Consider the following 15393-nt stretch of genomic DNA (forward strand, 5'->3'; position numbering starts at 1 on the left):
CGTTCCTCCCCAGTTCATTCCCGCAAGCTGTGCCAGCACAGTGTTTGTGGAGCTGAGCGGTGACTGATCAGGGAACTGATCCAGGTCAAAAATAAATTTTTGGGGATGGTGGGAGGTACACGAGCACAATTGGGGGGTATGGCAGGGGGCACAGAAAGGAGCAGAGAAGTTGAGAGTGGTGGCAGCTGCCTTGGCTGTCAACCACTATCAGAGGAAATGCTGAGAGAAAGCTCAGCCTGCACTTACATGCTCTCCTTCCAGCTGTGCTCCAGAGATGGCCATCTGCTCAGTGCTGTCTCTACTTACTCTTCCTCTCACCCAGGTCTTACTGCCCCAGTGAGCTGCTGTTGGAGTTAACCCTAGCTCACTTGGGTCAAAATGAGCTTAGTTAGCTTCAACAGCTAAATCATAGGTCTGTGCTAACTCAGCTGTCTCTGATGGTGAGTGGACCGCAGTGTGGTCAGGCAAGAGGGAAGCAGGTGATACCTCGGGCATAGGGAGCAGTGACAGGCAGCCAGGGACAAGGTGGGAGTAGGTTTCTGCTGACACACTTGCAGCTGGAAGATAATATGTGAATACTAAGTTATGAATGCTGAAAGCAGTGATATGGTCATTTTTCATGTTGCTGCGGCTGATTTCATTGATGGCTAATGGCAGGTTCGTGGGGAGATATTAATGTTAAGGGGATGGCATTGAGGAGGATCTTCCAAAAGGATTTCTTTTCTTACAACAACCTAAAATATATATCACAGCCTTTGCATGTAAATGGAGCAGAGCGAGAAAGATGCTTCTTCAGTACTCTGTCTTGACTATTAAAGTGTGCCACTTGGCTGGTAGCCAACAGAAATAACATCAAGGTAAACTGAGTAAAGGTACTGCCAAGGAAATACTAGACAAAAAGAGGACAATTTAAGAGACATATTGTGGAAACCTAGAAAGAAATGGTTTTATATTTTCAAAAGATACTTCTGAAAATAATTATGCAATAAAAGCAAAGCCGGGTGACTATTCCTTTCAGTTGTTCTGTTCAATATTATCTAATATTTCCTACCCCTACTCTTCTATGTTTAACTGGACTTGGATGTCTGCTTGTAAGGTTCTTCTAGGACATCGATCAAAGTGTGTGTTACCAACTGGCTTTATTTTTATTTATTTATTTTTACACTTCTCTATTCTCACTGAGCACAGAAAAGGAGCGGTCATGTGAAACATTACCATGGAGCAGAAGCAGTCTTTCATTTTCTTCCTGCTCTTGGTCAGTTTTGGGGACACCAGTGGGCATTTTTCCCTCCCCCTAGTAGCTCCTGAGCTGAGGAAGATGCAGCTGCTCTCTTGGGGGAATTGTTTGCCTCTCCGTGGAATCTTGTCCCGGTCAGCTATGTGCTAAGAATGTGAATAATTTTGCTGCGGCTGCTTTACATGTAAAAAGCCTGACCTTAAGATATTTCATCCAGCTGGGTTTTTTTCTTTCTCTTTTTTCTTTTTTGCCTCTAGCACTGGTAGAGTTGAGAGTTTTATCTTGCAACTGCAGAAAGCTGCAGTGACTAGCAGTCGTATAAAGTGTTTAGTACAAAGGGGTATTTTTGTGGTCTTAAAAATCATTAAGTGGCAGTCAGTGGTGTTTAGCAATTCTTACTTTTGGACCTGTAGTTATACATGTGTATTTGATAGAGTTAATGAAACTAAGCACTGCATGGAGACTTCTGGAAAATGTCTAATGAGATCCCTAGTGCTGCAGAGTTTGAGTATATTGTATTACAAGCTTGAGTATATTGATTTTAAAATGTTAAAAGCTGAATGCCTTTTTTATATTTTTGAAAGAGAATTTTTAAAAAAGATAGCATTACAATTAATAAAATTCAAAAATACCAACAAATTTTTAAAAAATAATATTGTATGTAAAAGTTCTACATCTTCCTACTCTTTGAACAATAAATATGCCAAGTTGTCTTGCCCAGCACACTTGCATTCTGTGTGTGTGTGTATGTGTCTGTACTGAAAAATATTAGGAACCTCAAGATAAAACCCAGATGTTTCTTCAGTCACATGAGACATGCTGCGTTGGACTGTGAGGCTGAGAGAGAAGTAGCCTTCATTTGTCTCACAATGGAGCTATATTTCTTGGATTTATTTTTTTTTCTTTTTGACTGTGCATTACTGCTTGATGTCAGTTGGGGTCCCATTGTGGTATAAATCCTCAAAGGAGAGAACAGTTCAGTGGTAATGCATTCCAACCAGATATCCTGAAGGTTTTATAGTTCTGTTAAAGTACTCCCCAAAGAAAAACTGAGGGGACCAAAACTTTCCTAAACCTCTAAAGGCCATATTGGGAATATGCTTGAACCTTGTCTGGAAAATTATGTTAGTGTTTGACCTTGAATATGAATGGGCGACTTAATTTTACTGTCTTTACTTGAGCCACTTACCTCATTTTTTACCTTTACATACCACTTTTACTTGTCTTTACACAATTTTTTTGTGCCTTGGAGAAGAGGCTTTAAAACAACACTTGAAAGTTCTAGTGGTTTAAAACTGAAAAAAAAAAAACATATAAAGTTACAAGAAAAGGAGGAGAGAGGAGTATCACTTTAACATTTAAAGTTTTATGAAATATAAGGAAACTTCTAATGCCTTAAGTAGGCAGCACTCAGTAAAAATGACAGAGGCACCGTTAACAGGGATAGATGCAAAATTCAGTTTGTAGAGTTGGGTATGGACAAATGCAATAAACAGTACTAAAGCACTGCAAATTTGCAGCACCGTGTGACTTTCTGGGGAACAGCTGCCTTTGGCAGCGCAAAAAGCTCTTCTAGTCTTTGACACAATTTTTTTCTGTGCTTTGGGGCTTCATTCCTGGACAACAAACCTCATAACTCGTCTTGCTGAATCTGAATACCCAGTTTACAAGTCCATCTTATCCACTTTGGCTAAGAAATCATTTGCAAGCTCTGTGAATATTTGTAAAAATCCTCTTTTATACATAACTCAATGTGTATGTATCTTCATAGTAGAAGGAAGAGCAATGGGAAGCACTCATCTGAGTGTCTGTGGCCACTGAAAATAAATGCTTTGATACACAAATAGCATTATTGTAAATGTAATGCCAGCCAAATGCATTTTTGGCTAACGCCTGAGCAATAAAATCAGCAAACGCATCACTTGCTGCTAATGAAGAGGAATAAGCTCATCATGAAACATTCACTGAACTGCTATTCTATCCAGCTTGATTTACTTGCCCTGATAGAGTAAGAAACTGCTGTCTCAAAAAAAAAAAAAAAAAGGGGGGGGGGAGATGTGGGTGCTAGTAGGAAGGAGTCATGCTATCATTCTGACAGCCCCGTATGTGAAAAGCGGGTCTGGAGGAGAGCAGGGATGGCCTGCTGCCCTTGCAGCAAATGTGCCCTGCTTACTAATAAGTGTAAAATACTAAGACTGCAAAACAACCCACCTGAAAGAAAGAACGTGAAAGAACACGATTCCAAGAGATTACTTAAAAGAGTTTATATAGTGCTTTTTAAATGGCAGCTGGCCTTTGCACAGCAAGGTGCTGCTTTTGCTGGAACTGCCATCTTAATATATTTAGTCATTTAAGATGCATTATGTCAGGAGTAGGTTGTTTATTGGTTTTGTTTTTTACGATTGCATGCCTTGAGTGTAGGGACACTCACTTGGACCCCCAGAGAACAGAATAGTGTTTAAATATTAAAACAGTGCCATTTTTTATTAATGGCTGGATTTCATGCATGAGGATCCTGGTACACAACTGGAAATGAAGCTATACTGGAGTGCCTTTCTGAAAACAACAGTGCTGTTCTGCAGTGTGGTGCACCTTTCCTTCAAGGTTGGGTCCAGTTCTGCCTCAACTTTGAAGATGCCTTCTGTGCAAGGAACTTTACCGTGTTCTATGTGTGTTGACACTATGTGAGATTTTAGTGGAATCAATAAATTCCTGAAGCCAACTTGCTAAGATTTTTTTCCCCAGGAACTTGTATTGGTTCTTTGCTGGGTGCTGCAGTGTTTATTAATATTCTCAAATTGGCCTTTAATACTTATATTGGTATTAATGTCAGCACTGTTGGCCAAATTTGCATGTTTCATTAGGCTGAGTCAGACAAGGGCAGAAGCGGAGTAAGGAGGAATTAGTCTGGCTGAAGTCTGCCCATTCTCTTGGGTGGGAAAACTTTCTGATTGCATTGGTGAAATGCACAGCACCTGTCCTGTTCTCCTGATGGTTTCAGTAAACCTTATGAAGGAGTGATAGGAAAATGTTTCCTGTCCTTCTTGTCTTTTCAAGCTGAATTCTGTCTTTAAATTGAGTTTCTGGATCCATTATTGCTTTCTGGATGTAAATCATACCAATCCAGAAGAAGGTTTCAAACCAAATAGTGACTTAAGTATTTGAAAATTCTTGCCCCGTGTGTATCTTCCTCTTAGTTATAAAGGCTGTAACACCTGATACTGTCTACTAGCTTTTGGCAAACCCTGCTACTTAGTGCTGCTGAAAGGATTCTCTGCTCTTTGCATCAACTCAACTGCGTTACCGTTAGGGTAAAGAAAGTAGAAGACAGGGAGATGGGAGGTATTGCATTCAAGACTTCAGCAACTTGAATCAAAACACAGAGGTTTGGTAATAAGCTCTCCACTGGCTTGGACTTCTCTGCCCTGTACAAAGGATTGATTTGGAGTACCCAATGGGTAACTCATGTTCTTTGAGTCACAGTTGTAAGCCTCGGAGCTGGCCCAGTGTCGGGCTTGCTATGAAAAGGGGATGGCATGTTTGGTAACACCTCTAGTTATTAAAAAATCTGAACAGGAACCTGGAAGGGATTCTCAGTGAACATTACAGGAAGATGATGATACTTCTTGGTTTGGGACAGCTCATTTACTTATATTTGAATTTGTTTTCTAATTGCCCTCTATTTCCTTTTTTTCAGAGTTCAAAAGCTATTGTAGGGTGGTATGTTACCTTTGTAATATTAAAAGTATTGATGAATAGTGCTGTGGCTTGGCTTGGCTTGGCTTGACTTGTGGGAACAGGAGGGACTCTTAAGCCGCACTGGTTAATGCAAGGCATATTGCTGAGGCACTGTGTGACAGAGTACAGGTCACCGCAGTGGCTGCCAGTCAGGAGGGACAGGAGTGAGCTGGAGCCGAGGTTGAACCTGCTACGGACTGTGTCCAGAGGGTGGGAAGTTCCCTGTTCCTGTCACCAAAATGAGGGGACTTCCAGGAAGTATAATAGCACCTTTGGAAAGGAGTGATGTACACACTTGCATGTGTGTGCATGTGCATTCACACATGCATGAAGTAAGCAAAGCTCTTCCGTGCTGCTCTTTAACATAAACCTGCCAATGCAGTAATTTATAAATGCTGTTTATATGGCATGATTTGGCCTCAGTATAAGATTTCTGAATTAGCACATAATAGTGCTCCTGCTTTGAGTTCCCTCTGCTGCAGTGCTGAGGAAAAATTAGGAGAGATTTGTACAACTTTCTGTCTGTTGATGCACCCACCATGGGTCATTTGGTTAGACTGAACTCTAAATAGTTTACATAGCTCTCCAATGAGCAGACTTAGAGAGTAATGAGGAATAGTTATGGCTGTATATACAATTGTTTGTTCTGTTTTAAATTAGAAATCCTTTTGTAGAACAGGATTCTTCCCTTGTGTTTGTGTAGAGCTCAGTGCAGTGCAGAAGGCTTCAGGTGCCATCACAGTAGAAAAGATTTTGTGCAGCTAGGAGATGCCTCGAGCAGCGAAGATGTACAAATACACACTTTCCCCTCTCCTTTATTTTACCATAAATGCAAACCTGGCCTGTGAATTGTGGTAGGTGGATAGTCCTGTAGTACTACATGTGTTCAAAACTGAATGCTCTATGTGCTCATTCCTTACACAGCTCTGTTCTGATGCGAGATCTGAAGCAAAGTGTGTGTTTTCCAGATTGGGGACTTTCTGTACTCAGGGAGATATTACTGCTGCCTATTACTGTTGGCCAAGTTTGACTGCTAAATCAGGAGCCTGTGCTCCTTCAAAAGTTGGGGGAAAGAGTGGGTGCCTTCAGAAGGGGGTGCTAAAGCCTCTGAGGTAGGCAACAAGTCACCACATATCTTGGGTGCTAACAGTGTCACACTCTCCACCAAATATGTAGGGAAACTAGGCTTCTACCACCAGCTCTTCAGCCACAGATCTGCTTTTTCCAAGGCCAGGGGGGACAGGGAGAACAGGTTCTTTGTCATTGCTCCTCAGGTCTATCCATTAAGCTGCCTCTGTGATGGGGCTCTCTGCACTCTGCCCCCCTTCCTCTTATGCCTGTGTCCTGGTTGGGACAGAGCAGCTCAGGTCTGTTCTTGCTTCCCAGCTGGCTTGGAAGAAAGGAGAAAAAAAAGTGGTATTCATGATGGCTTTTGATTATTCTCACTCCCTTTCCGTTATTGTTGTTAATGCCACTCTTTCCTTGCCTGTTTGTAATTGTTCTTTCATTGACCCTTGAGTTTCATGCAAAGTGCATGTTTGTGGCCTGGGGCAGGACCTCTTCCAGCTTCCTGTAGGCCTTCCCTTTCCAAAGCCTTTCCAGAGTGCCTGACGTGCTTCCAGAAATGCTATAGTAAATGTGTGTGTGTGTGTGTATGTGTATATATATATATATATATATATATATATATATATATAAAATGAAATTACTTGTCTTGTCTGACTGGTGACACAAATAAGAGTCTTATTTCTTCATGAAAGAAGGTGTCGTGTCTTTTTTAATACATTGTTTTCAAAGGGATCACAGGCTTACTTGAAATTAGATTAATGTCAACAAAATCACACACACAGACATGCACACATTATATAATATCTACATGCATGTCTGTACGTATACACACATACTCTCTGGAACATCAACAGGAGTTGTTTGATCAAATGTTCTGATTGGATTTGCAAATTGACATTGCAGTGTATATGCATTTTTTCTTTAAACAGTTTGCATCTCTTGAATAGTTCAGCAGAGCTTCTTGAAGTGTTTACATATGCACTCTTTGTCTGGAGATGCCTTGTTATAAATACTCCCTTCATTTTACAAGCATTTGATTGGAAATATGTTGAGCGACCATGCTTGGTTTATTTCCAAATATCTTAACTTTGGGACCTTGGATTGGCTTATAGCCTGAAGTTCATATGTCTCCTTTTCATGCAAAGAGCCATATTTGAACAACTTGTGGAACACAAGGACTGTAGTGTAAAATGGCAGGTGTCCTCCATGAAACACCTGGGGCCAAACACAGTGTGTCTTACAAGGAGCTGCAGTGGGGGAATGTACTATATGAGTTCAGCTAAAAGAACAAAAAAAGGCAAAAAAGAAGTTATATGCTGCTACTTGCATAGTGTTGAAAAAGTATTTTGGTGTAATTAGTGCCTTTTGAGACACCTGCTAAGGAGCTATGTCATATTTTCAGTTACTGTTCTCAACTCTTGGTTTTTTCTCCCTTGCCCTTTCCAAGTTGGTAAAGATGTTATGGTGGTTGTTCTTTATAAGTACGCTGCTGCTAAGTCTATAGTGTATTTTTTTTTCTCTTGGAGGAATTTAAATAGCTTTGATTAGTCATGAGCTTACGGAAAAGCAGCTGGGAAAAAAACAGTAGAGAAGTGTCATGATGGCCCTTTTATTTTGATTTTTTTGTGATACTTGTGAAAGAACTTTGTATTAGCTGTAGGGCTAGTAAAATACAAAAACTAACGTGATATATTTCAAATGTTGGTTTCATTTGTCTGGTTCATTTGTTTGCTTTTTAATCTTCCAGAGCTGTTTTAAATCTGAAAAGATACTGGAAATATTTTGAACAGCTACAGTCTTGATCATCAAAAGATGCTTCTCAATCTCTAGTTACTTTTGTTTTATTTTGCCTCATTTCTTCCATAGCTACAGGAAATGTGCCATGTCCTGTGGCTTAGAGGATTAAGGTAATCTTATTTCAGCATTGGTTGCTGGTGGTAGCGATATGAGGGTTTCTATCCTGGGACCCAGGAGAATTGACACTTTAGCCCTCCATCATCTTTTTGCCTACTACTCCAAGTTGAGTATTTTGTGCTGGACTTAATTTATTTAAATAAGTTGTCGTACTGCCATAAACACAACAATAGCAGGACCCCATTGTATTGGATGTTGTGCAAACACAGAATAGTAAAGATGCCTACCCTCTGTAGCCGACTAAATCAAGACTAAAAGAGTTTGAAGGCAAGCAGAATGAGCAGTGGCATAGCAGTGAATGTCATGTTAGTTTTATTTTTATTTGTTTTTCTTCTGATAGGACATTTACCAGAGCATTGTATCATTTCCAAAATCCTCCCTCTATCTTTTGGGCATTCTCCCTTTGTTTGTTCTTCAGATATCCCTTGGAAATGTTACATAAAAATCTTCTCGTTAAAGTTGTTCCTTACCTGTTATTCCCCATTCCTAATTTACAGTTCAGTTATTTTTTTCATATGTTGATGTGATTTAACTTAGTGAGTCTTGCATTTCATCACCTTTCCATATTCTTTTTCTGTCTGCCCCAACTTTATGTACTACAGGGTGTCCCTTCTGCATACTTTTTCCATTAATGAGTCTGGTATTAAAAAAAAAGGAAAGGAAGCACTGACAATGTGAAGTGGGAAGGCACAGTCAGTGTGAAGCAGGGCTGGAGCATCCGACCAAAATAATGGATGACCGTAAGGGCTGGAGTGCTACCAGAACTGAAAATAAATTCAGGAGCACAAAGGGTAGAAATGCTGCAAGCAAGGACTAAAAGCCACTGTTAAAGCCCTAAGCTCAAACTTCCTCTGCTGGAATCAACAAAGAAAAGGAATTACTTTACCACAAGGATAGCTTTTCCACCACTGTTTGCATGTCATCAAGAATGGTGTGTGCAGCTCTTAGCAAAACCATGTCCCAGTCTGATCTTTCTTGATACAGGCATGGGCTACTACAGCGATAAAGAGAACGAAGAACCTGTTTTACAAGAGAAAACTAAAAGATGTGGTTTGTTTAGCCCAGGAGGCCAAGCTGCAAGCATCCCTTAGGATGAAGAGGGCTCGCTCTCTGTAGATAACAGCAGAGCTGCTGAAGTTAAAAGACAATCAAAACTAAAGGCAGAGGGGATAAACAGACCCTGCGTAAATTAGGGTGAAAGTAAGAGGAAGGTTTATCACTGCCAAAGCAGTATAGCTCTGGAGGAGCTTTGTAACAGGAGCAGTGGGAGCAGAAAACGCTTAACTAGCCTTGGGGTAGATCTCCGTTAGTTTCTGAATGGGTTACGTGGTTTATGAATGGACTAAGTGATCCTGTGGCAAACAAGTGGGCACTCAGTAGGTCTCTGCCAGTGCTGATTTCCTCCTGCTTTTTTGATATACTAAAACTGAAGAGCACTAATGATTCTCAGGATAGCTTCTTAATTATGTGGCTAGAATATTTTAATCAGGGTTATAGATAGGAATGGGAATTTGTGGGCAAAATTTAGCCCCTGGTGTTAGCAACCTGAAAACAGGCAAAACAAAAGTAGAGTACAAAATTGGATGAAGCATCCAACTAGAGAATAACTACAGATAGAGAATATTACAAAATAGGGTTCTCTGTTCCGTGAGGCTGCAGCAATCCTGACAGATCATATTGTACACGTTGTTTCCTGAATTTCTTAGGTTTTGCATGTTTAAAATCATGAATGAAAATTCCCACAATGGTGGGCTATTGCAGAAAGGTTTGTAATCAATTCTGGATCATCTGTTCTGGCATGAGCCTTAGTTTTTTCCCTTCCGCAGGGAACCTGTATCTGTTTCCTGCATCTGTCGCCCATCCTTCTTTGTGAATGGAAAGCAAGTAATTAATTTTTGTTGTTGTTAGCAATTAATTACCCTTGCCAAATCTTGGAGGACCTATTGTCTCCTTCAGACACAATGTTCTTGGGAAAAAGTCTTACTTATTGTAACCTTGTGCAATCTTCATTTGGATGATAAATACATCTTGGCAACGAGGAGCTTTCTGAATGAAAAATGTTGCTGGACAACCCTGTAGTACAGCAAGAACGCAAGCCTCTGCCAATGCTGGTGGAGTACAGCCAGGCGGGAGGGTAAAATGGGGAAAGCCTTTCACATTGCCTACAGAGCACAGAGATGAAGTCTGTATATGCGCACATCCAAATATCTGTTTACCATCAAACGAGGATTTTCCCTGTTGAGCATCTGAGCTCAAAGGTGGCCTTCCTTCTAGCAAAATCTTGAAATCTCTTGGAAAGCTGCCTTCTACCAGTGCGAGACTGGGGAAATAACGGAAAGCATGTTGACCGTGCAGCTGTCTGGTTTGGGTAGCCCACTGTAGGAATTAGCTGGGAAACGCCCCCCCTCCCCATTTTTCTCTATGAACCCACAAATTTGGGATCCTGCAGAGTTGCCTCAATCTGCTTTGTGGTTCATGGCCTGACTTCAGTTTTCCATTAGAAAACTGTCCAGAACCACAGCTGACCACTGAAACCTCATTTTAATATTGCAGCTGTAACATTAATTACAAAATCATTAGTGTTACATTTTCCCTTGCAGCTTTTCACCTTTACTTTCTCTGGTTTATTTTTTCACCAGTAGCTAGTGATGTCTGGAAGCAAAAAGGTGCATAAATGCCCTGCATGGAGAGATGTTTGAATCCTCCGAAGGGAATACACAGAATGCAAAGAATGAGTTGGGGCCGGCACTGCTCTGTTCCCTTGTGGTTTATGCGCGCGCTGTCAGTGGCTTGTGTTTCTCCTTGCAGCCTGACAGCTGGCTGTGGGGTTAGCAGAACACAGCCAGCAGCCAGGTTTCTCAAACCATACTGTGGCTGACAGCATTTGGCCTGGTGAAAAGGAAACAATCCGAAGCAGAGGCCTGATGCAGCGTACCTGGCACTCAATGGAAATCTTTGTTGACCTCAGTGGGAGCTGGATTTGATCCTGTGCCTACTTGAATGTTTTGGCATTGGATACGGCTCTGAGCAGATTTTTTTTTTCATGTCTCATTTCTGGTCTTTTTTTCCTTCTCTTTCTAAAACGTACTTACCTTAGAGTGGCGTAAAATCAAGACAGCTCTGTCTGTGTCAGTGTAGCTGTGCACTTTTTTCCTTGCCCAGTGTCTGTCCTCTTGTTTCCTCAGCCCTTCTACTGTCTGCAGTATCAGTTTGCAAGATTTTGGCACTGATTTCTCTCCTTCTTCTTGAGCCATTCTGCTGCTTCTGACAAACACCCTCCATCTCATTTAAGCCTCTGCTCTCCCAACAAGTGTAACTACTGACACTGCTTAATCCATCTTCTGCCCTTCTTCCCATCCTTCGAAACAGTCCTTATATCGATTTCCAGCAAATGCAGCCCAGGCTCCGACCCCTGCCGCCAGCAGGGAGCCAGCTTCCCCTTCAGCAGGCTCCTGGAGGCCAGCCCTTTGCTGCCTTGTCCCAGCCACGCTCCCTTGCTCAGCAGAGCTCATCGCTGCGTTGCATATAGGAATGCGAGGGCCACCATGCCCCATTAGCCAGTGGCTGGCTCGGGCACAGAGCACACCCTGCATGAGCCTCAGCCATGCATCAGCTTGTCCCCCATCCCTAATGAAAAGCTGCTGGAGTGAGCGGAGCCCTCTTCATGTCACTGCCAGAGAGGAGAGAGCTGTGGGCATGGAGGATGGCGATGGGAAAAACGATGCAGAGGAGGCCAAAGGCCAGCTGTAACAGTGCTGGAGCTTCTTGTTGCCCTCCACTCTCCTGGAGTACTGTATGCCTCCAGAGGGATTTGTCTCTTGGGTGGAGAATTATTATTATATGCGATCTGCCTCTGAGAATAAACCCTTTCCTTTTGTATGTGGAATGTTTATTTTTTGTTGGTCACTCTCCATTTGCTTGGAGATGATGCAAGGCTTTTGTGAACCAGCGTCAGAAGCTGGGGCTATTTTGTGTCTCATGATAGCTACGGGGAAAAGGGCCAAAGCTATGGGATGATGTACAGGGGAATCACAGGTGTTCTTTTGAACCACAAAAAAAACTTACTTCATTTTTTCCAGCAGTACTGTAAATGCTAAGCAAACAGGGTATGTAATGAGAAAACCCTTTGGAAATGAGGAAACCCTTTGGTGGGAGCTGACCTAATGAAAGATAAGAGGCGGTGAGCTGGAGCACAGGGCGGCTGCTACACTGGGGGCTTGCAGGGGTGAGATTGCCAGCAACACATCTGCCAGTCCCAAGCTCTTGCTGGCCCTCTTAGGCTATCATACAGTCCACAGTGAAATGTATTGGGCTTTTCCCCTCCCATTATTCCCACTGAAGTTTAAATATTAATCCCCTAACACATCTGCTGAAGGTAGAACTTGCAGCTTCAAATAGACCAGTGTCATTTTTACTCTGCTTTTCTGATATAAGCAATGGCAAAAGAGGAGGAAGTAGTGCCACAGTATGGGGGGGAAAGGGGGGGATGATGATATCACTATGCTGGTGATAAAAAACTAACCTATTTTAGCCCCTTTGAACTGTATACAGCCAACACAGCTAAGAGAGGGAGAAGTGGATTATATGGACTGTTGTATTAATCATTAAGATAATTGCTTACCAAGCATTTATTCTCTTGGTATTCCATTACAGACAAAACAAAAAAATCCCCAACATCCAAGCCAGCCCAAAGATCTTTCAATCTTGCATATTGAGCACATTTGATTTAGGGAACTTTACGACTTGTGATCTAAGGCTAGATCCAGCTGGTGTAAATGGGCAGAGTGTGTTAGCAGCCCTGTGGAACTGGGCTGTAAAGCCCAGAGTCCCTGGATGATGAGAATGCTGAGCACTAGGATGCGAATTTGCTAATACTTTAGAAATGTATCCAGAAGAAGAAAAAAGAAAGAAAGAGAGGAAAAAAACATTGTGGGAAATTCTTTCCTTCATACATAATAGTTTTCTGTTGATTTAAAATTGCCCTTAGTAATGTGTTGATGCCAGTGAAATATTTCAGCTATAGGAAATGTGAAACCAACTACTGCCTTTCTATGAATTATGAGTCATAAATTGTATGAAAAATATTCAAACTTGCTATAGCTATTCCCCAAGCAGAACCTCTGAGTAATGGAGAAAATGCTGCCATTTTGGGGGGAGTAGGAGGGGACTGAGCTAAGAGAAGCAAAATGCCAAGTGCCAGCGTGTGGCTCTGTGCTAAGTGTGAATTAGTGTCATCTGAGATGATCCTCCCTTGCTAAGTAAACAATTAGTGAGTATGTTACATGTACTTGCAGTTCAGTCAAGCAAAGTTGCTCTTTGCTCCAGATAATACGGGAAAGGGGCATACATGTTGAGGCTACCCGACTACTAGCCAGTGCACAGAACTGCCCCGTGGGAGAGCGGTGCACTTGTGCCAACCCAGGCATTGCATCTGCGGTCGGTAAGCTAAGCCAAGAAGGCACAAACTTGATCTGATTCAGTGCTCAGTGGGCAGGTTGTGTTGACAGAATTCCCCTAAAAATGGCACTGCAGTGGCAAGATAATAGGATACTGACATTTGCAGGCAAGTCCTTCACGGTGACATTAATTTCATCCAACTTTAGCCATCTAAGAGCTAGGAGTCCAGTTCAAGTTAGTCCTCTAATATTCTGTCACCAAAGGTCAGCTTACCTCCTGTTATATCTGTTTTATGAATTGCCTTTTGGAGGTGATTATAGAAAAGTTCTCAGCAACTACTTTCAACTAAGTATTAACTTCTTGATGGCTGAAGTGCAGTGATGCAAATTCAACATTAAAGCTCTGGATTTCAGTCTCTCCATCATTTCAGAAAAGACCACCCAGCCTTGCAAGGATTTGTGAATTTTGCTTTGCAGCCAGAGGCTAGAGTCATTGTTGAAAGGTATTCTATATACCTGAGCTATAAGTAAATGTATAAACAAACTCTGGAAGAATGTGACTTGCTGGCTGTAGAGCAGGGGACACTGACCATGGTTGTGTTGGAGTAGTTTTAACTACAGTCTTCATATTCACCCCAGTTTTAGTTTTCAGGTTGTGTGTCTGGCATCCGTATTAATTTCTCAGTGATGGATGTGTGCCCAATAAAATACTGCTAAAAGGACTAACAATGTGAAATGCAGTTTGGTGTGCTAGTCATTTTCCAAACAGATAGTGAATGATGTCCCAGCTGTAGTGAAAACAGCAATCTTTCCCATTCATTCTAGTGGGGCCAGGATTTGCTTAGCAGAAATCAGTCCCTGCCTAATTAGCTTCTTGTGGCATCTGTGAAACCTTAAAGCTTTTACTGTGTTCAGGTGTGACTAAGAGACATGCTGTCAAACACCAAAAGCTAAATATTTCGTCCTATGTCAAACTATGCTGCCTTTTCCGGATTTGACTCAAAGTTTATTTTAGGGAATCTTAAAGTACACATTTCAATTTGATGCTTCTTTAATTGCCAGAGTTTGGGTAGGTTGTGGGTTTTTTTATTTTCTTCTTTTAATTTTTGAGTTGTATAAGGCATGCAAGTGTTTTCAAAATATGAGTTCATTTGGCTTCAGGCAGCTGTGATCTGGTGTGAATTATGAAATGTTTCTATAAATGTAAGAACGCTTACTGCTTTCTAGCCTGCAGTACAGTGCTTGGGTTTTGTCTCAATGTGATTCAAGTCTTATTTGCTTCATACAGGAGATGGCTGTCCGAGCACTGAAGCAGACAGGTAGCAGAAGTATTGAAGCTGCTTTGGAGTATATCAGTAAGATGAGCTACTTGGATCCTAGAAATGAACAGATAGTACGTGTAATTAAGCAGACCTCACCAGGTAAGCATGAACTTTTTAAAAAATTGTGTTCTTCTTTCTTGCAATAAGCTATTTTTTAAAGTAGAGTCGTTGCTGGTGAGAAGTAGTGGATTGGCAGTATTCAGTACTACTCCTGTAGGAGACAGTGACGTGAACATGGCACTGCAAGGTGAGCTGGACTGGAAGCTTAACACAACTCACCTGCTTTGCAAGAGCACTTTATAGTCCACCTTCTTAAACACAAAGCTATTTATCCTTCAGTGCAAATCACTGCAATCATCTCAAGTTTACCGCAAAGTAAAAGCTTGCACGTAAGTAATTGCTATGGAGTTGTGAGATAGCTCACTTCCCAGGAGTTCATTCATGTTAACGTCCTTGTAAGTACACTGAAGAAATAGCTTGGGCCAAGATAACAGCAGCTTTTCCACTCATCCCTGCTAGTCTGCTTCAAGTGTTTCATGTAAATTAGCAAATGGGAGGATATGGGCCCTGCATATGCCTCATTAGCAAACATCATACCACAGCTGACAAAAGGCCTTGCAAGAGTTGTTGCCATTCAGGTAGTAGGACTTACAGCACTGCAGAATGCTTTTGATCTGTGATCAGGATACACTCTGGTTTGGATAGAGTTTGTTACTTT

General features: G+C 41.6%; 1 protein-coding gene across 5 annotated transcripts in view; it reads left to right on the forward strand.

Annotated features, from left to right (window-relative positions):
- The window catches only part of LATS2 (large tumor suppressor kinase 2), a 52289-nt gene that overhangs the window by 23024 nt on the left and 13872 nt on the right, over positions 1–15393 (forward strand). For 4 of the 5 annotated variants that reach the window (XM_072850510.1, XM_072850511.1, XM_072850512.1 and 1 more), the window contains one exon: positions 14642–14774. In XM_072850510.1, the coding sequence (XP_072706611.1) occupies positions 14642–14774 (133 nt within the window). Of the gene's footprint in view, positions 1–14622; positions 14775–15393 lie in introns of all 5 variants that reach the window. The other variant, XM_072850513.1, reaches the window with a different exon arrangement.

The sequence above is a fragment of the Ciconia boyciana genome, chromosome 1 (assembly GCF_034638445.1).
Source record: "Ciconia boyciana chromosome 1, ASM3463844v1, whole genome shotgun sequence".
Lineage (NCBI taxonomy): Eukaryota > Metazoa > Chordata > Aves > Ciconiiformes > Ciconiidae > Ciconia > Ciconia boyciana.